The sequence below is a fragment of the Capricornis sumatraensis genome, chromosome 7 (assembly GCF_032405125.1).
Source record: "Capricornis sumatraensis isolate serow.1 chromosome 7, serow.2, whole genome shotgun sequence".
NCBI lineage: Eukaryota > Metazoa > Chordata > Mammalia > Artiodactyla > Bovidae > Capricornis > Capricornis sumatraensis.
The window spans coordinates 28133223-28157886 of NC_091075.1; the positions used below are offsets into that span (position 1 = coordinate 28133223).

The following is a 24664-nucleotide window of genomic DNA, read 5'->3' on the forward strand; positions in this document are numbered from 1 at the left end:
GAGTGAATATACACATATATATATATATACACCCATAAGCAAAATCAAAACAGTCCAAACAAAAATAAAGTCAATAGATTGACCCAGAAGGAAATCAAAAATTATATCTACCAGAACAAAATTAACTAAAGCATAAACTAGAAAACAAAATTAAACCAAGGTGCCAATTGGGGAATAAAGTAATGAAAATAAAACTAACAAATATGTTTAGAGGAAAGGAGAGAAAGAAAAGAAGGACAGAATAGATATGAAAAGTTAAATAGAGGTAGATAAAGAATATTTATATACATTAAAGATTAACTGCAAGGGAAAAGAACAGTAGGAAAAGCAAACAAAGGAATCAATGTAGAAAAAATAATAATATATTTTTTTTAATTAAAATCTAAAAAAGAGAAAAACTCCACAGAACTTCAGAAGCCCAAGACAGAGGCAGAGGTTTATAACAACCATAAAAAATGTGACTGAGGGGGAAAAAAGCTCAAAAGCTTAATTGGATTTCATAGAGCCAATAAAATCGACAACTACAATAGAGGAGAGGGAAAAAAGGAAAAGAAAAAAGAAAAAAAATCCAAAAGAATCCGCAGAACAAGTCAAAATGTAATAATAAGTGCTTTTCTTGAGTCACTGTTGTCAGAGTCCTTTCCCTCGCTGGGAGTCACAGGACACCTTACCTCCCTAGGAGGCCCTCCAACACTCTACTGAGCTCTGGACCTACTGTGGGGGCAGCTCAGATTCTAATCTGGTCCTACTCCTGTGTATACTTGCCTCCAATGTCCACAGCTATCAGAACTAGTGCGTTTTCTTCTGTGGGAGTTCTCAATGACCTTTTATATATTCCATAGACACAGTCTGCCTAGTTGATCATGTGGATTTAATCTGCAGCTTGTACTGCTGGTGGGAAGGTTTTGGGTCTTCTTCCTTAGCCATACTGCCCCTGGTTTTCAATTGTGGTTTTATTTTCACCTCTACATGTGGGTCATCCACTGGTGTTTGCTCCTGAGGCTGCCCTGGAGAACTTGGGTTTGCCCCTGTGAGGGCCAGGCGTAGAGGTGGTGCAGCTGCTTGGGTCGCAGGGCTACTCAGGGGAGTTGACAGCTAGGGCAACAGGAAATATAGTGCTCTAGAAGGGTACGGCAACAAGTATTGGCCAGTACGCTCCAGCATTCTTACCTGGAGATACTCTCTCCCTGATAGAGAAGCCTGCCAGGCCACACAGTCTACCAGGTCACAAAGAGTCCAACATGACTGGAGCGACCCTGCACACATTGATGCAAGAATTTCTTTGCCTGTGGCAGCTCTGCCCCAGTGAGAATTGAGCGTGAGGGTGGCACAGCTGCTTGGCTTGCGGGGACCCTGGCGGCACCTAGTGTGCAGGGACATGGACTGCCTCAGGTGCAGGAGTTATGGCCCTATCAGTCTTTTTTTGAGCCTCTTGTAGCTGACAAACAGAAGGCCTCTTTGGCCAGTCTTTCTCCACAGCTCTGCCCATTCAGGTACTTAGAGGGCTCCCTTGCCTGGGGTCCTTCTCTACTGATCGGTGCATCAGGCCATTAAAGGGGCACCCTGGGTGGGGTCCTACTCTGTAGTTCAGTGCATCACGTGTTTGATGGGCCAGCCTCTCTACCTGCCAATGCTGGCGAGTGGGGAGAGAGAGGCTATGGTGATGGCTCCACCCTCTGCATGTGACTTAGCAGTACTGCCTTGCTTCCATGGCTGCCTGGCTTTCCTCCACCAGCATTTCCGACCATGATCTCCTCCCTCACATCCCCTCAATCTGTCTCTCTGCAGTCAACAGCAGCCCTCACTCTGGGATTGCTCCACAATCCCTAAACTCCAGCTCCCAGCCACTGCACCTTCCAGGGAACCAGGGTTCCTGTCCGGGGTATGTATGGCTGTGGCAAGGACTGTCTGATTCTCATTCCATTTAGGCTGCCACAGGTCAGCTGTTTCACTCTCAGCCGTAAATGTTTCTCCTCTGACTCAGACAATTGTCTCAATGTGGGGATTGAACCCGTTTCAATTCTCCCACCCGCTGATGGCAGGTCCAGTCCTACCAACACTCCTGTTTTTCCCTCTAGTTCCTTGGCCCTACTGAGTTTTGCATGGTTCTATATATTCTTTTCCACTGGTCAGGTACTCCTGTCCACTCTCAGCTGGTGTCCTGCAAGCATTTGTGTGTCTGAAGGTGTATGTATTCTTGATGTGTCCATGGAGAGCGATGTACTCCATGTCCACCTACTCATCTGCCATCTTGTTCCCCCCTTCTCTTTTTTTAAAATTAAGATTTTTAGTTGGCATTTCAGTATCAAACTCTCAAAAAATTAATACAATGAATACACAGAAAAGTAGAAGGATAGTGTATACCTGAAAAGCACCATGAACCAATACAACATAATTTAAGATTTATACAATTTTCACACAACAGCAGGGTACAAATTCTATCCAAGTTCCCATAGACTATAAACCAAGAGACACTGAACAGTATCCAAGGACATAAAACAAGGTGCAAAATTTTCATGATTAGTCTTATCCGACTGTTTTTCTTTGCTTTTTCTCACTTCTGATTAAATTTATCCTTTGGCTAAAGTTTTTCCACAGACGAAAGGCTGGCAGAGGACATGAAGAATAAGGAGCATAGGGTCCTGCTCCATTTCAGTACCACACAGTACTCTGTACCTTAAAAAGTTCATCTGATATCTGTTAAACCATTGAACAATTTCAAATTAGTTGATCATTGTTCAATATTTTATGTGTAAGGCACTGCAGGGACACAAGATGAGTAAGTCTTTGTACTAAGGAGGAAGGTCAAGGAAAGAACTCAGTGTTTCAGATTATAAGGCAGAATAAGATAGATGATGTAAAAAATATACCAATTACTCTGGATGTTCAAAAGAAGGGAAAGAATGGAAGGATCAGAAGAGGCTTCATTTGAAAAATGATTTCTAAGATAAGCCTTGAAGGAAAAGTAATAATTTCACCTACAGAAGTGGAGGTACAAGAAACAAAATTAACAAAGTCAGGTAAAAGGACAATATTAAGAGATAATCAGGTGACAGCTGAACTTTTCAGCTTTGTTGAAAACTAATGCATTAGCAACCAAAGTGTAGCTCCATACATATTAGTAGATTAAAAATCCTTGAGTTACAGGATAGCAAATTCATATCTAATTTGATAGATCTATTATGCAACCATTTAGATTTTTGAATAGGAAATTAAATGATTTTAATGTCCCTTTGGAAATCTATTCTGAAGAAGTAAGAGACCAGGAGGTCAATGAAGAAGTTGTAAGAGAAATACCACTTAAGAAACAGTGAGGAATATTATTTCACACCTGCTAGGATGGCTACAATGAAAGAGAAAAAAAATAGCAAGTGCTGATGAAGAGTAGAGAAACTAGAAGCCTCACACATTGCTAGTGGAAAAGTTAATGGCACAACCATGACAAAAACTTTGGCAGTTGCTCAAAAGTTATACACAGAGTTAACTTAGCAATTTCATTCCTAGCTATACACTCAAAAGAATTGAAAATATATGTTTTCTACATGAAAAAACTTGTACATGAATATTTTAGCCGAATATTTATTTATAACAGCCAATAAGTGAAAAGTATGTTCATCAGCTGAAAAAATATAAATAAATAGTGGTATATCCATACAATAAAATGTTACTTGTCAATAAAAAAGAAGGACATACTGAGGACATACATGTTACAATATGAATGAAACTTGAAAACATTATAAGTGAAAATGCAAAAGGCCATACACTATAAGATTTCATTTAAATAAAGTTTCCAGGACAGGCAAATTTACAAAGACAGAAAGTGGATTAGTGGTTGCCATAAGGATAGGCAAAGGGATAAATAAACTACTAAGTATGGGGTTTCTTTTCGGGGTGATGAAAATATTCTGGAATTAGTATTCATGATGGCTGCATAATATTGTAAATATATTTAACAATCACTAAACTGCATACTTTAAAATGGTCAAATGGTGAGTTTTATGCTAAATTTATCCCATTTTTTAAAAACAAAGACAAAATACTGAAGAAATAAACTACAATGGTAGTCATGTGACTAGAAGGACAAATGAGGGAAATGTTAAGAAATTACAGTCTACTTTTTTTTTTTTTAATGTTTAGGCTTTCTTTGTTAAAAGTCAGGAGTTGATATTAAGCACAGCCAATAATTTTGAAATTAGTATGTTAACAGGAAAGCTGTCATGAAGCACAACATGAATTTCATAATTTGAACTCTACTGAGATATAGAAGCATTATTTTTTTACAGACATTTTCAACTACACAGTCAGTTTAATAATGAAAGGCAAGCTTATATCCCATCTGTCACGCACATTCTGTTACAGTGTATGATATTGGTGATTTCTGAAAAAATTAGTTGTTGGATTAGCAGCAAGTTTTTTACTAATTAATTTTTATTGAAGTATAGTTGTTTCACAATGTTAGTTTCTGCTGTACAGCAAAGTGAATCAGATATACATGTATACATATGGGAAATAGATGAGGAAACAGTGGAAACAGTGGCTGATTTTATTTCTAGGGGCTCCAAAATCACTGCAGATGGTGATTGCAGCCATGAAATTAAAAGATGCTTACTCCTTGGAAGGAAAGTTTTGACCAATATAGACAGCATATTAAAAAACAGACATTATGTTGCCAACAAAGGCTACGGTTTTTCCAGGAGTCATATATGGATGTGAGAGTTGGACTATAAAGAAAGCTGAGTGCCAAAGAACTGATGGTTTGAACTGTGGTGTTGGAGAAGACTCTTTTCTTGGACTGCAAGGAGATCCAACCAGTCCATCTTAAAGGAAATCAGTCCTGGATGTTCACTGGTAGGACTGATGCTAAAGCTGAAACTCCAATAATTCGGCCACCTGCTGTGAAGAGCTGACTCACTGGAAAAGACCCTGATGCTGGGAAAGATTGAAGGTGGGAGGAGAAGGGGATGACAGAGGTTGAGATGGTTGGATGGCATCACCAACTCAATGGATATGAGTTTGGGTAAACTCCAGGAGTTGGTGATGGACAGGGAGGCCTGGCATGCTGCAGTCCATGGGTCACAAAGAGTCGGACATGACTGAGGAACTAAACTCAACTAATATCAGAGATTTTAACTTGTAAAAAAAAAAAAAAGCTAAAATCAAAGAAACATAATTAGATATAGGAAATAGAGAAAACATGCATTAAAAAGCAAGAGCTAGTTTGTGTAGAAACACAACAAATTCAGTTTGAACCATCATGGATTCCAAATATGTTGTTTGGGTATTTATACTGAGATTAATGAATTACTATTAAAATAATGTATATACTAATTCAGCAGGTGAGAGATTATACTTTTAAACATATATAACATTGGAAATTTTGAGAACTACAAGTTCGAAAATTAACTATTAAAAAAGGTAAAGCCATCCTCATGGAAAGAATCTACAATATTAATTTTAGAATTGGAAGACACCTTCACATTCAAAATCCCAGGGTTCTACCATTTCAATATCTCTTATCAAGTTTCCACTCAAAACACTTCTTAGTAGGTTTTTTATGAAAGAATATAAAAGACAGTCCCCATCTTCAAAGAAGTTCATCAAAGTGCAGCACAAAAAGAAAGGCACATTCAGAAAATATGTTAAAACATATTGGGTTTCCAAGGTAAATACTCAATTTGCCCAGCATTTGTTAAGTACCTAGTATCTTTCAGGACTCTGAAGTACTCTCTGAAGTGTGTAAAATGTAAGCAAATACAATCATTATAGTTAAGGACACTGGAGGCTGGAGACGGAGTAGTTTTGCTTCATGTAGCTATCTATTTGTGAGCAGTAAGGGGATGGAAACACAATGAATGCTGTAGGGATTCAAAGAGGGAAAAGATCATCCTGAATTTCTAGCTCTGAATTTCTAGCTTCTTATCTAGCAAGATAAGTATCAGAAAAGGAACCTTAAGAATATGTTCTTAAGGTCCTGAACAAGTTCAGGGCTTCCCTGGTGGTCCAGAGGTTAAGAATCCACCTACGAATGCAGCGGATTCACTGGTTCAATGATTCTTGGTCTGGAAAGGGATCATGCCCCACTTGCCCCACATGCTGCAGGGCAACTAAGGGTGTGTGCCACAACTACTGAGCTCAGGTGCCCTAGAGCACATGCTTCACAGGAGAAGTCACGCAATGAGAAGCACACAACCGCAACTAAAGCATAGCTCCCCCACTCCACCACAACTAGAGAAAGCTGGCACACAGCAAGGAAGACCCAGTGCAAGCAAAAATCAATAAATCTTTTTAAAAAAGAATATGTTAGTTTAGGAGGCAGAACTGGCAGCAGTAGGTTGGTTCTAATCAGGGGAACCAGTTTAGATAAAATCATGGAGGCAGGAAGGCAGGCACACAGTACATTGGAGGAAGGCTGGAAGATAAGTTTTGAAACACAACCTGGGTTGTAGATAAATGGTCTTGAATGCCAGAATGAGAATTCAGTAGGGATTAGAGAGTTCTTGATGGTGTTAGACCAAGAGAATGATATAATAAAAATTGTTGAAAATAGTCATCTAGGGTTGGGTCATGGGCTCTGAGCGGCCCCTGCCCAATGGCAGCAGTAGTTCTAGGGGGTCCTGAATGTATCTTCCCCAATGAGACTGAGGAACTGGGGCCACATTGGGGTCCCATGGAAGGCACTGGGGATTGGAGCAGTGAGGAACCAGAGGAAGAACAAGAGGAAAGAGGGGCAGGACCAGCTGGCTACTCCTACCAGCCTCTGAACCAAGATCCTGAGTAAGAGGAGGTGAAACTGGCACCAGTGAGGGATGGAGAAGATGTAGTTGCTGATATTCAAGATCAGACCCAGGCCCTGGGGCTTCATTTGCTAGACCCACCACTAGAAAGTGAGGATGAAGATAAGCAGAGAGCTACAGCATTCAACAACCACAGCTCTATTCCCATGGACCCAGAACATGTAGAGCTGGTGAAAAGGACGATGGCTGGCATAAACCTGCCTGCGCCAGGGGTTCCTGCCTGGGCTCATGAGATATCAGATGCCCAGTGGGAAGATGTGGTACAGAAGGCCCTCCAAGCCCGGCAGGCCACCCCTGCCTGGGAGTGACCACCCTGAGAGCTGCCATAACTCCCTACATTCCAGGCCAGAACCAGCACAGGACTGAACACATCCTGGTTGTCATATCCATCTCCATCCTCCCCAGCTCCCCTCCACACCAAGGCAAATCAGACTTCTTCTCAGAGACCCACTTTATTCAGTTCTGTACATATGGGGATGTCGGCCCAAGCCCAACCCACCTTAGCATGTGTCACTCTGTGGAGAATAAAGAACCCTATGTACACAGCCGAAAAAAAAAAAAAGAGAGACAGAATACCCAACTAACAACATTTTGAAACACAGACTGGCAGAGGGAGCTCTGCAGAGGAAAATCAGTTTTTAAAAAAAGGCTATTGTGATGACATAAGCAATAAGTAAGATTACTCTTATCTAGCTTATCTACATGTGATAATAAAAACAGAAAGAAGGAAATGAAAGGCACACGAGAGGTAAAATACACAAAGCTTGTAAATAATACAGAAAGCAAGGTCAAGAGGGGTTTCAGAAGAATGGAGATACTAGTGCCAAAACAGGCAAGCTAGAGAAAGGAGCCTGGAGTCAAGAAAGAAGATGAAATTATTCTGTGAACACTATTAAAATAGAAGCATCTAAAAAAACAGAAACATCTAGGAGCAAACAGAAACTCCTGGCAAAAGTTTGGATTAAAAGAAAGAAGTCTTAAAAATAAAATAAGAAATGCTAGAAAAATCAAACACTAGAAAGAAATTTTTAAATGTCACTTTTTAAAAAATGAGGCCACTGACAATTTTCCAAATGATATGGGGTGGGAGGTGGGAGGGGGGTTCAGGATTGGGAACTCTTGTACACCCGTGGCTGATTCATGTCAATGTATGGCAAAACCAATACAGTATTGTAAAGTAGAATAAAGTAAACATAAAAATAAAAAACAGAAAAGAAAAAAAAATAGAGAGAGACAGAAACCAGACAAGTCGAGAAGTGAAAACATGAGTAGTGAGAAAGGAGAAATGAAGAGTATAAATCATACTTTTAAACATTGTAATAGAAAAACTTAGTCAATAATAAAATATTAGTTAAAGTTTTAACTAATATAAAGATATTTAACTAATATAAACATAGTTCTACTATCTCTCTGGAGAAGATAGTAGAATACTATGGCTTTTTACCAACAAGATGAAAAGTATTTCAATATTTTAACAGTTGGCTTCGCCTTAATAGGGTATGTTGGTTGCATAAAAGCCCTGAACTTTCCCTAAGGAAACTCAAGCACAAACACAACAAGAATACATGAAAGGAATTTTTAAGCAATCCTGATTCACTATAAAACACAAAATTGATGAAAAGAGTTGTGGTCAATACATATAATGGAATACTCTACAATAATTAAAATAAAGTATAGCTACAGGCAATGTGGCTAAATCTCACAAAAATAGGTGAGAGGGAAAAAAGCCATGAAAGAACACATGCCCTATGATTCTATCCATATAACTTCTAATCTGTAAAACTAAACTATATTGTATAGAGAAGCATAAATCATAAAAGAAATGCAAGGAAATTATTACTAGGATTGTGAAAGAGAAGGATGGATATAGAAGGGATTCTGAGGCACTGGAGATGTTTTTTAATTTTATAATTATTTGATAACTTATCTAATAGGTTTAATGACCTTTATAATTAACTGTTGACTTAACCAATAAGTTTAATGACCTTTTCTATGTTATCTTATATTTTGCAATAAAGGAAAAAAAACAAGTAAACAAAAATCTCCCAATAACATTTGGAAGAAATGAGGGTTTGCAGCTGAAACAAGATAGCACAAATGATGACGTGAAGAGATGGGCAAAGTTTCAGATTACAGCAAACAAAAAGAAGAGAAAATGATTGGAGAACGCAAGAGCCAAAATGGTATTTATTCAAAGTCAATTCATTACAGGACATAGAGCACCCTGGATAGAAGTAGAAGAGCTTCTTAAATCAGAGAGAAACTTCCAAGGCAAATTTCCCAAAGAAAATGGGCACCAAGGGAAAAGTAAGCAAATATACCATTTCTTTGATCAATTCTTTGGGGATTTTGTGTTTGTGCATGTCTCTTTGTACATCTGCTAAAAGAAGTTTCCTTGGGTATTGCTCTCAGAAAGCAGCAATTTAAAGCTGATCAAAAGCTAAGTCCCAGGGAATTCCCTGGAGGTCCAGTGGTTAGGACTCTGCACTTCCACTGCAGGGGCACGGGTTCGATTCCTGGTCAAGGAACTAAGATTCTGCATGCCACATGGCCAGCCAGAAAAAGAAGCTAAGTCCCCATCAAGAGATGTATGGATAAAGAAGATGTGGTATACACACACACACACACACACACACACACACACACAATGAACGTTCAGTTCAGTTCTGTCGCTCAGTCGTGTCCGACTATTTGTGACCCCGTGGACCGCAGCATGCCAGGCTTCCCTGTCCATCACCAACTCCCAGAGCTTACTCAAACTCATGTCCATCGAGTCGGTCATGCCATCCAAACATCTCAACCTCTGTCATCCCCTTCTCTTCCCACTTTCAATCTTTCCCAGCATCAGGGTCTTTTCCAGTGAGTCAGTTCTGCACATCAGGTGGCCAAAATATTGGAGTTTCAGCTTCAGCATCATTCCTTCCAATGATTTTAAAACTGAACATTCAGAAAACTACGATCATGGCATCCGACCCCATCATTTCATGCAAATAGATGGGGAAACAATGGAAACAGTGAGAGACTTTATTTTCTTAGGCTCCAAAATTACTGCAGATGGTGACTGCAGCCAAGAAATTAAAAGATGCTTGCTCCTTGGAAGAAAAGCTATGACCAACCTAGACAGAATATTTAAAAAGCAGAGACCAATTATACTTCAAAACCAAATAGAAAAAGAGGTCAGGTTTGTGGTTACCAGAAGCAGGGCGGGGGTGAGGGGCGTTGGGGTTGAGGGGGAGATGGAGAGGAAGAATTGCATGAAGTTAGTCAAAAGGTACAAACTTCCAAACCTCCAGTTATAAGACAAGTGTGTAGTAGAGATATAATGTACAACATGGTAAATATAATCAACACTGCTGTATGTTATACTTAAAAGTCGTTAAGGTAAATCCTAAGAGTTATCACAGGAAAAATTTTATTTCTTCCTTTAATTTTATGTCATATGAGATGATGGAGGTTCACTAACCCCACTGTAGTAATCATTTCATCCTGTATGTATGTCAGATCATTATCCTATATACCCCTTGAACTTACACAGGGCTGTATATCAATCATATTTTAACAAATCTGAAGAAAAAAAATAAAGATGATCAAAAGGATATGAGTGACCTTCATGCTAGGAATTTACTCTAGAAAATAATTGAATTTGCCAAAATGCTTACTACAAGGGTGTTCAATCAAATACTATTTATAGTGGCCCAAAAAGAGAGATTTCAGTACCTGTGCCATAATCATGAAATTTGTATTTGTTAACATTTTAGAAAAGAATATGGAAAATATTCATTGTATATTAATAAGTAGAAAAGAGATTAAAAATATTACATACAATTTTGTCCCAAGCGAAAAAGCTCAAAGGATCTACCTCAAAATAATAAAGTAGAAGACAAAATTACAGATGGGTTTTGTGTTTTTTTTTCTTATTTGCATTTTATGTTTCACTTATAATAAGACTAATGATATTTAAAATATAATTCAAATTGCATAACAAGTATCAAAAATACTTGTTCATGTGGACAAAGACTAGGAATATCATACCAAAAGTAAATATAGTAGCATTAGAATGAAGTATAGGTTTATTTCTTTCTACTTTCCTTCAATATTACCTACATTTAAAATTAAAAATGAAATTTTAAGGGGCTAAAATTATAGATTATGGAATCTTTAATGCTTCATTTCTTTTCATATATTTGTATCCAGATTTCAAAGGGACAAATCTTTAATGTACATTCCACTGATAAATTTAATAATTATGTAAGCCTCATTTCTTAAACTTTTTTGTGCATATGAATCACATGGGGATCTTGTTCAAAAGCAGGTTTTGATTCAGTGGATTTTGGACAGGGCTTATAGCTCTGGCAAGTTCCCAGGTGATGTTGCTGGTGTCAAGGAGGTTCACATTTTGAGTAGCAAAGTTGTAAAACACATCCGCTCTAGCAATAAGGATTCAGGTAATACAGAGCTGAAAAATCAGTCGCTCAATCATAAAATACTTATTGGTCATCTACTCTCTCCAAATCCTATAAATTTATCCTCTGTTCTGGAGAGGGAGAAAAATCAAGGCCTTACATTAAGGTAAATTTTAATACAGCTGTTCTTTTCAAAAATTAAAAGTTGCAATGACTATAATGTAGACTTTAACCTCCTATTGTCAAGCAAGGTCCCTTGTCTTTACAATAACTATGTATAACATCCAGCCACAAACCCCAAAACTCTCTTTCATGAAATAATGGTATCAACATGTTCTTTCACTTTTTTCCACGATATTTTTCTTTCTCTTTCTTCCTCCCATTTGGCCTTTCCCCCTGCCCCTTTCCTCCTTTCTCCCTTTTTCTCAGATTATTAAATGCAAAGCAGCTATCGCCTGGGAAGCAAACAAGCCCCTCAGCATTGAAGAGGTTGAAGTAGCTCCCCCCAAGGATCATGAAGTTCGAATTCAGGTAAGTATGGACTTTCCCAGGGCAGGATAAACAAGACACCAAATGCTGACTTGGCTTTGGTCAGGTCAGACCTATGTGGTTTGACTGAGAGTCTCAGGAGTTTCCCACTGTGGGGGGATTACGTTTTTAGGTTCACATCAAAAACAGGTATTTATTCTCAGGAAGGATAAATTATAAGAATCAGACACAGGAATTTACATTAGATTAGAATTAGGTAGGTTTTCTTTTTGTTTTCCAGTTGCCAGTTATTGACAGATGTTTTAAAAGGAAGATTGAGAGTTTGGTTCAAAATAAGAAAAGATCTGAAGTGCTAAGGGTCTTGGGTGCTCACAGGAGGGAACAGAAGCGAGAGGGCAGGAAGAAGAGACGGTACTGAGCAGAGAGGCATCATAGATGACAAGGTGGGTCAATTTCTCTATTTTCCCTACAGTTGACCTGGCTTATATTTTTCCTCGGGATCACCCAGTAAGAGTTTTTGCCTGAGAATGAATGAGATATCCTCATGAACAGAATCTTGAAGAATAATGCAGGGATACTTTCTAATTAATTAAGATAATCCTTTATTTGATATAGCCCTTTTAACTATAAAAGTTTATTACCTCAATTATATTTCATTTAGTGTCAATAAAATCTGAACAAGCCCTGGAAGCCTGTGTTCCCTGCACTCCCTCTAATAGACTTTTATTACCTTTGATTTCTCCTGTCCTAGAGACAGTGACTGCCAATTCTCTGTGTCATTTTTCAGGGACAATGAAAGGAAGAAAACAAAGATGCATTAAGAGGAAAGAATATATCCTAATATATTTTTAACTGTTCCTTTTATTTTTCAAAATGCAGTTCTTTTATTGACCTCAATGAGTGTTGTTAAGTTTCAAGGTGTCATTGGCCTAAAATTATCCTAACCACCCTAATGATATAATTACAGAAACAGGACTCAAGTCTGTGATTGCTTTGCAGATAATTGCCACAGCCCTGTGCCATTCTGATGCCCATATCCTCCATCCTCAATTTGAGGGGGGGTTTTTTCCAGTGATTCTTGGCCATGAGGCTGCAGGAGTTGTGGAAAGTGTTGGGCCAGGAGTGACCAACTTCAAACCAGGTATTTTAATTTCTGTTCCAACTAAACAGAAACATCAGGGTATTTCAGGGATAATTTCTGCTACAGTCTTGCCTTTGCATGCTATAATCGATCTCTACTTACATAAGGGGACCATCTTTTCCAAAACAAAACTAAGACACACAATCTATCACAATCTAGCAATGAGGCAGAATATCTGCAGTCAGAACTGTCTAATGAAATCTGGAAAACACAGTCACTTTATTTACATCCAGCACTGAGAAGTTGTCCTACAAAGCAAAGCTACAAAGTGAGCTTACACTGAAGCCTCCATGGGGCACAGATGACAATTTACAGCAACCTTCTCTAAATAAAACAGAACTATTTTAATATATAAAGACTGAAGACCCTTAGGTAGCTTAAGTGGGAAATATTTGCATATGTCCATGTTAGCTGAAACGTTTTCTTGGGAACTTGTAAGATATATAAAGCATGCCAATAGCCGAAATTATTTACTTTACATGTTGTAACAGATCCACCAAATACTGGAATATGAGCTAGGCAATTGTCACTTATCTAGGATGAACCATATCCTTCTTTCCTCCTTTAATGAAGATGTTCCAAATTGAGAGGTATATTAGTATCTTTCTGTTAGGTAGTTAGAATAGGAAACAGGAGTCCAAAATGGCGGTGGCTAAAAGACAAGGAAAGGGACAAGCCCGCGAAAATAGAAGAAAGGAAGGTCCGAGGACCACAGTGAGGACCTCAGATAGAACAAACAGCACTCCTGGCCCAATTTAAATAGGGCAGGCCCAGGGGAGAGGAAAAGACATATAAAAAGAGGAGCCAAAGGGCCAGGAGTCTCTCTCTCTCCTGCGCACTGGGGTACTCTTCTCTTCGCGTCTTTGGGTCGGCATGCCCTCATGCCTAGAGGATGGATTTTCCTCCTATTTTCAAATTAAAATAGAGCTGTAACACTGATTTGTCTAAGAACTATAACACGGTCTGTCCAAGACCCGAGAGCTGTGACACGCCGAGGGCTTTAATGTCTCATCACATTTCTATTCCAAACAAGATTATAGAAGCAAATCGCTCTTCAAAATTTGGAATCTACAAAGAAGTCCAGCCAATTAAGGCACAGCTCTGCCACTTACTGGCTGTGTAACCTTAGTTAGCTAAGTCACTTTTCTGTGACTCAATTTAGATTTCCATTTTCTAAAATGGGGATAATAATAGTACCCATCTCAAAGAGTTGTTCTGAGAATTAAAGAGGTAATATATGCAAGCAGTTAGAATGGTGACTGACACATACTAAAGGTTGAACAAATGTTAATTATCATTATTGGACTTTAGTCATCAGAGGCTAGAAGTCTTTGTTAAATTCAAATTGAATAAAAAGTAGAAAAATGTAGAATTTGAGTGAACTATGGTGAAACATGGAGATGATATATAATTTACTCTCCATATCAAGCCTATTGCCCACATCTCCTATAATTAAGGTGTTTACAAATGTAATAAATAATAGGCATGATATAGTAAATATTAGTCATGATGCAGAGTGTTGCAAGGACAACAGAGTGTCAGACAGGATTCTGCACCTGATGGTATCAATACAGATGTGTTGCTTGACTGTCCAGCCCAGAAAAAAAGAAAAAAAAAAGATAACATATGCAGTACTTGGGAGAATCAGCAATCTTGTAGGTTAACAAAGTATTGTAACTACCTATACTTCCTATCGAATATAAGATATGTACGATAAAGAATAGTATTTTCCACCAATTCGCCTGGTGAAAACTATTTATAAGTAACAACCACGCATCATCCAACACATGGCCTTTTTTTTCTAGGTGACAAAGTAATTCCACTCTACGCACCTCAGTGTGGAAAATGCAAGTTCTGTCTGAGTCCACGCACAAATTTTTGTGGAAAACTCAAGTAAGCTCTATAAGCTATTAGTAAGATAGCTGGTACAAATATTTTGAGCAGTACATTGGCATACCTAAATGGAGTTGAAAATGTTCATATTCTGTACCCACCAATTCTTGGTGTGTATAAGAAGCCATTGCAAAATCACACAAATGGACATGTACTAGTATGATCACTGCCACATTGTAATAACAAGAAATTGAAAAAAGGGCAAATGTCTATCAATAGGAGAACATATTAACAATCATTGTGTAGTAACACGATGGAATTACCGTATAAAAGTGAGAATGGCTAAACTTGCTCTGAATGTTTCAACCCAGAATAATCTCACACATATAATGGTAAGGGAAAGAAGCAAGTTTATGACATATATTTAGCCATATACAATAACAATACCATATACTGTATTGTTTATGGTTTATCTGAATATAGTAAAGAAAATGATAAGTGCCAAATTGAGAATAATAGCTACTCAAGGTTGTTGCTGAGCCATGAAAGACTGGGATTCTTGGCCTCCAGAGGAGAGGAATTCAGTCTGGGGCCAGTGACAAGGCTTGATTACTCAGAGCTTTTATGTAATAAAGTTTTATTAAAGTATAAAAGAGAGAAATCTTCTGACATAGATATCAGAAGAGGGCAGACAGAGTGCCTCCCCCGCAATCCCCCGGTAGTCTTTAGTGGGATATTATATAGTTTCTAGCAGGCTGCTAATTAGAGAAAGGAAATGTCTCAAAACTCAGAGTGGTACCAGGCCTCTCACCCACAACATGCATTTTGAGATAACATTGGCACAAGTGAGTCATCCTGGGCCATAAAACGATTGTCATGAATCTTGAAGAAAAGCAGGTTTCATTAACCTAGATTAGGAGAACAATTGTATGAGTAAAACATATTGGGTTCTGAGTCTTAGGTGGAAGCTACTTGAAGACAGACTCTAGGGTAAATACATAGTTCATTAACGTAGCTTAAGAGAAATATTTTCATAAGAAAAATACATTGGTTTGCTCAAGGTTTGAGAAAAGTTAAGTTCAGGTGGAGCCAGGTGTTGTCATGTCAACACGGAATTTTAAGAGAAACCTCCCTTTAAGTTTGTATAGAGAAAGGGGGAAAAATCTGACCCTTGTAGTTGTTTCCTTCTGCCACTTAACAGAGAGAGAAAAAATGTCTGACACTTGCACCCCATTTCCTCTGTTTGGAGACCCCTAGCCTTCCTGCCTTTTACCCTCTCATTCCCGCCTTTTCTTTTAGGAGAATTATGTTGTCTAGGGAAAGGGGAGTCATTCTCATTCTGTAACTGCTTCCAAGCTGGTAACGGGCATTGTCCCTAAATTGGTGAGGCAACCCATTCTCCTAACCTTTATATTGAGGGTCTCTGATCCAGGGGCCCCAAGTAGTAGTTGGAGGAAGCTGCCACAGTCAACAGGAGTTTGAGCAACCATTTGTAACTTAAAAACCTCCATGCAACTAGAAAGAAATCCAGCTACACAGTTACAGATGCAGGGAGCAAACAGCAAAAACAGAACCATAAGCAAAAAGTCACATTATGTCCATAGTTAAGGTACAAAGTGTTGCACCTGTCGATTTTAGGATTGTTAGATGTCATCAGATTAATGAGGCATCACATGATTGTTGTTATCGAAGGTAGTCACAGATTTGGAGGAAGTCCTTTCCCTGAAGTGGAAGGACTCCCACCACGGGAAGCCATCCACTGATGAAGAGGGGAGCACTCCACAGACCCAGTAGTTACATAGATTGTGGAATGCAGTATGGGAGTGAGCCCAGGACAGGAAGGCATAATCTTGAGGATCAAACAGCAGACTCGGGAATTTTGGAGTCAGCAGAAGCAGGCTCACATAAATTATCAGGCCCATCTGAAACATACAAAGTAAGAGCATAGAAAGTAAAGGCATAAAATGACATCACTTAGTTCTGGTCAGGGTGCTACTTCTTAACTCAAGTGTGGTGCACCCATGAATCAATTCCTGGCACTTTGACAGCTGTGGGAGAAGAAAGAATAACCTGGTAAGGGCCTTCCCAGAGGGGCTTGAGGGATTGGCCCCCAGATCCCAATGCTTTTGTCAGGACCTCTGTTCTTGGCTCAAACAGAAGCTTTTTTGATTCAGAGGCTGGGTCAGGAGTTACCTCCCAGAGTTCCTTTAATGCCTGCTGAAAAGCTGAGAGCTGAGTTACATAATCAGTTAATTCCAGGGCTTTAGGAAAACTTTTCCACTGAGCATTTTCAGGAATTACTGATCGTCCATCCTCAGACTGTAACCATCCTTTATCAGTAAACTTTGCTCCTCGTTTCTCATATCTTTCTAATTCTTCCTCAGTATATTGTGGTTTTCCTTATCCACAGGACCTGTCCAGATCAAAGTCCTCTGCAGTGAAGGGGTTTCCTTAAGTGCCACCTTTCTGACTTGACAGCCAGCTGATTACCCATGGCTCCTTTACTCCTGTCCCTGCTGTGCTCTTTGCAATGCATAACAGCTACTTCTTTAGGACAATATATAGCAGTTAAGTCTCTCAGTCTCTCTGAAATGTGCTTAATTGGTTCTCCTGTTGCTATTTTAAATTGTCTTTCTTTCCAGTTTGCAGCATGAGCATGTAAAGTCAAATAGGCATATTTAGAATCAGTGTAGATATTTACTCACTGCCCTTTGCTTAACTCAAGAGCCAGCATCACAATCTCCACTAACTGAGCACTTATTCCCTGGGAGAGATTTTGCTTCTAAAACCTGTTCAGCCATTACCATGGCATAACCTGCTTTATGCTTCCCATCCCAAACAAAAGAACTGCCATCTGTAAATATTTCCATGTCAGGATTGTCTAATGGGGTATCCATCAGATCTTCCCAAGCTGCATAAAGTTAGAAATTGGGAACAATCATGATCAGGTGTCTCATTTTCCTTTTCAGGAAGGAAAGTGGCAGGATTTAAGTTTCCACAAACTTAAAGGTTAGTTATTTGTCCTTCTAACAACAACGACTGATATTTAAGAAGCCAACTGTCTGTCATCCAAACATTAACCTTAGAGTTTAAGAATACACTCCTATAGGCTGCTGGTGAGGCCTTCGGGGTTGTGTCAAAAATCCCAAGGCCATACCTTTTCTTTCAGTGACAAACAAGTTAATTTCTGACCCTGTGGGCAAGCTCAAAGCTAGAACTTGCAGGAGAGCAGTCTGAAGAGCCTTAAAAGCCTTTGAGTATATGGAGACCAAAGCAGTTTGTCAGTTTGGGCTTGTTGAGTTTCAGTTATAAGCTTATACAAAGGCTGGGCAAGTTCCCCATAACTGGGAATCCAAATGCAGCAGTACCCTATGATTCCAAAAAATCCTCTCAATTGTCTTAAAGTCATAGGTAGAGGATGATTTATAGGTTTAACTCAGAAAGCAAACTTCAAATCAATGACTGAAAAATATTTGACTCGTTCAGGAATTTCAGACAATAGAGTATAAGGATTAGGCACCATGGGGTGTAAAGGAACTACAGCCTCATTTATTGTTTGTAAATCTTGAACTAGTCTCCATTTATCATTTGACTTCTTTATACCCAGAATAGGAATGTTGCAGGGATTGTTACAGGGAATTAATAGCCCCAGCTCCTTTAAATTCTCAACAATGGGTTTTAACTCTCCCTTAACCTCAGGTTTCAGCAGATACTGCTTTTTATGTGAAAATAAGTGTGGGTATTCGAGCTTGACAACTACAGGAATAGCATTTTGTGCTTGACCCACAGACTTTCCATCAGCCAACACTCTCGGATTTACATTTTGTCCAATTAAAGGGAGAGAAAGGTAGGGCTCCATATTTACAAAAACAGGCATGGACCTTACTCACTATTATCCCTCCCCAAAATGGGTAAGGGAGACTCTGGTATGATCAGAAACTCGTATGAAAATAGCAGAGTTTGAAACTCGTATGAAAATGCATACTGAAATAATAACATTTGGCTCATCCAGACAGTCCCATTATGGAAGCAGATCTGGGAGAAAGTGGGCCAGGGGCTTCAGTAAGCACAGACTAAGTTGCCCCAGTGTCCAAAAGGAAATTGACGGATTGGCACCCCTACAGTTATTAATACTCAGAGTTCCTCAGATGTAAATTAGGACGGGAGCTTGTGTGGGGACCACTGGGCACCTTCAATCCTGATTTTCTTGGGAGTCTGACCCCTGAAACTTATGCCTCTGGGGGCAGTCTCTCCTCCAGTGTGGTCCCTTGCAGACCGGACATGGAGCTGGCGACTTAGATGCCTGAGGGCAATCCTGTTTGAGGTGCCCCTCCTTTCCACAGTAATAGCAAGCCTATCCCTGTTCACCTGGGTCCCTCTGGGAATTTTTCTCAGGCTGTTAAAGAATGGTTCGGACAGCCATTACAAGGGCTTCTGCCTGTTCTTCTGTCATTCTCTGCCTTTCTTTCCTCATATTCCCTGCCAGAATAGACTGTCTGAGCCTGTTGCAACAGATTATCTAAAGACTGATTTGGCCCATATACCTGTTTTAATAGCTTACAGCAGATATCTGGAGCCGATTGAGTGAAAAATCTATCTTTTAAGATCATTCTTCCCTCTTCATTTTTGGGATCAGTCTACCTAGGAATTCACCAGGAGCTTCCTTCTCTTCCTGTTCTGTTTTCTGTTTGCCAGTTTGGCAAAGTTTAAAGACTTATTTTAAAGTCACATGTTTGCCTGAGTCCTTCAAAAACACATCTAACAAAATGACTCTGATCCCATCTTTCTTTAGCTGTGTTACAGTTCCAATCTCATTCTATAGTTGGGACCTCCTGATTCTTAGTGGGGAGGGTGGCTATCTTGTACTCTATCTTCCCTACTGATTCGTTACCAAGCCATTCATCTCCATAAGCAACCGCTTTCCCCAAAACTCGAGTTTTTGAGGAAAGAGTTAGTGTTTGTCCTAAGACATATATCACACTCTTCCAAGTAAGGTCATAAAGCAGAGTAACACCCTTAAAAGTGCTAATATATTTTTCTAGGTGCTCTAAACAGTCTCCCAGATCCTCCTTGATTCTTTGTATTTCTTGATAAGAAAAGGGCTTATTAACTCTCATAGACTGATTATTTCTCCCAGTGGGTGCTTCATGAAGATGCAACAGCTTGTGTGGCTATTCCTCAGCCCCTCTGGCTGCTCTGCGCATATGATCCCAGGGATAGACTGGAGAAACCTACTTTTCTTTATCTCTTTGTCTCCTGTCTTCCATCTCATCCTGTATGTTACCCTTAGTTTTTGCTGTTGATAGGGCCCACATTGTATTGGAGAAGGAAATGGCAACCCACTCCAGTGTTCTTGCCTGAGGAATCCCAGGGACAGGGGAGCCTGGTGGGCTGCTGTCTATGGGGTCGCACAGAGTCAAACATGACTGAAGTGACTTAGCAGCAGCAGCAGGTCCCACATTGTAAGGCAAGTACAGAGAAAAAGAGAGCAAGCCGGGCAGTCAGGCAAGAAAAAGGAAATTTATTAGAGGGAAAAGAGAGGGTGACTGACTCTTAAAGAGAACCAGTGTTCTCCCTTTCTGACTGAGTCCTTCTTATACCCCACCAATGAAAAGTTATCTGAAGGGATGGTCACACACCCGGATGTCTAGAATGTGGTGGTCTCGCAGCTTTGAAAAGTTAGGTGCCAGTGAGATAAGCAAATGCCATTTGGGCAATTTGGGCAATCTCACAGATCACTGTGATTTATTCTTTGTTTGCGAGGTCGACATAAAAAGCCATCTTATCAATGAGACCCCATGTGGGCCCTAACACACATGGGGCCTCATTGTCAGAAAACCTGGGAGGGAAGATCCACCGCAACTGGGTGGGCTCCTCCGGTGGTCCCCTCCCTTGGACCTTGCCAAGAAACTGAGATGACCTCCAGGATGGGACTCTCCACTTGCCTTGCTGGAGTGACATCCATACACCAGCCCACATTTCATCCATCAGTTATGAGAGTGAGAGAAATCCCATTCCCTCAGACTCTCTCTCTCTCTCTCTTCTATTCCAAGTCCTAGCGCTAGGCAGGAGGATCCCCACAGCCCTCGGGCCCTGGGCCTTGTGCCCCAGCTGATTTTGAAATAGGGGACTCCCATTACAAAGCAGACTATTATTACTCCCTGAGAAAGTCCTGAGAATGGGTATGCCTTTTCTCTCAGACCTATCTGCTCGCTCTAACCCTTGTCTAACCTCCCTATTCAGCCACAATGGGAAATTCTCAATCCTAGCCGTCAAAATCTACTCCTCTAAGATGCCTAATAGAGTTTTGCCAAGAAAATGCACTGGTCATAGCAAACACCCTCTTCCAACAACACAAGAGAAGACTCTACACATGGACATCACCAGATGGTCAACACCGGAATCAGATTGATTATATTCTTTGCAGCCAAAGATGGAGAAGCTCTATACAGTCAGCAAAAACAAGACTGGGAGCTGACTGTGGCTCAGATCATTAACTCCTTATTACCAAATTCAGACTTAAATTGAAGAAAGTAGGGAAAACCGCTAGACCATTTAGGTATGACCTAAATCAAATCCCTTATGATTATACAGTGGAAGTGAGAAATAGATTTAAGGGCCTAGATCTGATAGATAGAGTGCCTGATGGACTATGGAATGAGGTTTGTGACATTGTACAGGAGACAGGGATCAAGACCATCCCCATGGAAAAGATGCAGAAAAGCAAAATGGCTGTCTGGGGAGGCCTTACAAAAAGCTGTGAAAAGAAGAGAGGTGAAAAGCAAAGGAGAAAAGGAAAGATATAAGCATCTGAATGCAGAGTTCCAAAGAATAGCAAGAAGAGATAAGAAAGTCTTCTTCAGCGATCAATGCAAAGAAATAGAGGAAAACAACAGAATGGGAAAGACTAGAGATCTCTTCAAGAAAATTAGAGATACCAAGGGAATATTTCATGCAAAGATGGGCTCTATAAAGGACAGAAGTGGTATGGACCTAAGAAGCAGAAGATATTAAGAAGAGGTGGCACAAATACACGGAAGAACTGTACAAAAAAGATCTTCGTGACCCAGATAATCATGATGATGTGATCACTAATCTAGAGCCAGACATCTTGGAATGTGAAGTCAAGTGGGCCTTAGAAAGCATCACTACGAACAAAGCTAGTGGAGGTAATGGAATTCCAGTGGAGCTGTTTCAAATCCTGAAAGATGATGCTGTGAAAGTGCTGCACTCAATATGTCAGCAAATTTGGAAAACTCAGCAGTGGCCACAGGACTGGAAAAGGTCAGTTTTCATTCCCATCCCAAAGAAAGGCAATGCCAAAGAATGCTCAAATTACCGAACAATTGCACTCATCTCACATGCTAGTAAAGTAATGCTCAAAACTCTCCAAGCCAGGCTTCAGCAATATGTGAACCGTGAACTCCCTGATGTTCAAGCTGGTTTTAGAAAAGACGGAGGAAACAGAGATCAAATTGCCAACATCCGCTGGATCATGGAAAAAGCAAGAGAGTTCCCGAAAAACATCTATTTCTGCTTTATTGACTATGCCAAAGCCTTTGACTGTGTGGATCACAATAAACTGTGGAAAATTCTGAAAGAGATGGGAATAACAGACCACCTGACCTGCCTCTTGAGAAATCTGTTTGCAGGTCAGGAAGCAACAGTTAGAATTGGACATGGAACAACAGACTGGTTGCAAATAGGAAAAGGAGTACGTCAAGGCTGTATATTGTCACCCTGCTTATTTAACTTGTATGCAGAGCACATCATGAGAAACGCTGGGCTGGAAGAAACACAAGCTGGAATCAAGATTGCCAGGAGAAATATCAATAACCTCAGATATGCAGATGATACCACCCTTCTGGCAGAAAGTGAAGAGGAGCTAAAAAGCCTCTTGATGAAAGTGAAAGAGGAGAGTGAAAAAGTGGGCTTAAAGCTCAACATACAGAAAACAAAGATCATGGCATCTGGTCCCATCACTTCATGGGAAATAGACAGGGAAACAGTGGAAACAGTGTCAGACTTTATTTTCTGGACTCCAAAATCACTGCAGATGGTGACTGCAGCCATGAAATTAAAAGACACTTACTCCTTGAAGAAAAGTTATGACCAACCTAGATAGCATATTCAAAAGCAGAGACATTACTTTGCCGACTAAGGTCCATCTAGTCAGGCTATGGTTTTTCCTGTGGTCATGTATGGATGTGAGAGTTGGACTGTGAAGAAGGCTGAGCGCTGAAGAATTGATGTTTTTGAACTGTGGTGTTGGAGAAGACTCTTGAGAGTCCCTTGGACTGCAAGGAGATCCAACCAGTCCATTCTGAAGGAGATCAGCCCTGGGATCTCTTTGGAAGGAACGATGCTAACGCTGAAACTCCAGTACTTTGGCCACCTCACGCGAAGAGCTGACTCATTGGAAAAGACTCTGATGCTGGGAGGGATTGGGGGCAGGAGGAGAAGGGGGCGACCGAGGATGAGATGGCCAGATGGCATCACGGACTCGATGGACGTGAGTCTGAGTGAACTCCGGGAGATGGTGATGGACAGGGAGGCCTGGTGTGCTGCAATTCATGGGGTCACAAAGAGTCGGATAAGGCTGAGCGACTGAACTGAACTGAAGATGCCTTCTCCAAAACCTAAAAACCTTGGGCTTCCAAGGGGAGATAAGACCAAAAAGGCTTATTTACAATACTAACACTGGCTGGCACAATACAAACTTGATAACAGGCTCCAATGGCCAGAAAACAGAACTCTCAATTATAATACTCTATGGAACCTTGATCACTGAAGAAGGGTTTCTTGTCTCTTCTTGCTATTCTTTGGAACTTGGGTTCAAATGCTGTATCTTTCCTTTTCTCCTTTGCTTTTCACCTCTCTTCTTTTCACAGCTTTTTGTAAGGCCTCCCCAGACAGCCATTTTGCTTTTTTGAATTTCTTTTCCATAGGGATGGTCTTGATCCCTGTCTCCTGTACAATGTCATGAACCTCATTCCATAGTTCATCAGGCACTCTATCTATCAGATCTAGGCCCTTAAATCTATTTCTCACTTCCACTGTATAATCATAAGGGATTTGATTTAGGTCATACCTAAATGGTCTAGCGGTTTTCTCTACTTTCTTCAATTTAAGTCTGAATTTGGTAATAAGGAGTTAATGATCTGAGCCACAGTCAGCTCCCAGTCTTGTTTTTGCTGACTGTATAGAGCTTCTCCATCTTTGGCTCCAAAGAATATAATCAATCTGATTCCGGTGTTGAACATCTGGTGATGTCCATGTGTAGAATCTTCTCTTGTGTTGTTGGAAGAGGGTATTTGCTTTGATCAGTGTGTTTTCTTGTCAAAACTCTATTAGTCTTTGCCCTGCTTCATTCCCCATTACAAGGCCAAATTTGCCTGTTACTCCAGGTGTTTCTTGACTTCCTACTTTTGCATTCTAGTCCCCTATAATGAAAAGGACATTTTTGGGGGGTGTTAGTTCTACAAGGTCTTGTAGGTCTTCATAGAACCATTCACCTTCAGCTTCTTCAGCGTTACTGGTTGGGGCATAGACTTGGATTACGGTGATATTGAATGGTTTGCCTTGGAAATGAACAGAGATCATTCTGTCATTTTTGAGATTGCATCCAAGTACTGCATTTCAGACTCTTTTGCTGACTATGATGACTACTCCATTTCTTCTGAGGGATTCCTGCCCACAGTAGTAGACATAATGGTCATGTGAGTTAAATTCACCCATTCCAGTGCATTTTAGTTCGCTGATTCCTAGAATGCCAATGTTCACTCTTGCCATCTCTTGTTTGACCACTTCCAATTTGCCTTGATTCATGGACCTGACATTCCAGGTTCCTATGCAATATTGCTCTTTACAGCATCAGACTTTGTTTCTATCACCAGTCACATCCACAGCTGGGTATTGTTTTTGCTTTGGCTCCATCCCTTCTTTCTTTCTGGAGTTATTTCTCTACTGATCTCCAGTAGCATATTGGGCACCTACTGACCTGG

The 24664-nt window shown here is 40.1% G+C and overlaps 1 protein-coding gene and 1 pseudogene across 1 annotated transcript in view; both read left to right on the top strand.

Annotated features, from left to right (window-relative positions):
* Positions 1–6589: 6589 nt before the first annotated feature.
* LOC138082321 (male-enhanced antigen 1 pseudogene) lies at positions 6590–7102 on the top strand (annotated as a pseudogene).
* Positions 7103–9007: 1905 nt separating this feature from the next.
* The window catches only part of LOC138082456 (all-trans-retinol dehydrogenase [NAD(+)] ADH4-like), a 39543-nt gene continuing 23886 nt past the window's right edge, over positions 9008–24664 (top strand). Inside the window, exons 1-4 of the mRNA XM_068975794.1 lie at positions 9008–9101; positions 11627–11728; positions 12686–12827; positions 14633–14720. Coding sequence (XP_068831895.1) covers positions 9084–9101; positions 11627–11728; positions 12686–12827; positions 14633–14720 — 350 coding nt within the window. The 5' untranslated portion in view covers positions 9008–9083. The remainder of the gene's footprint in view (positions 9102–11626; positions 11729–12685; positions 12828–14632; positions 14721–24664) is intronic.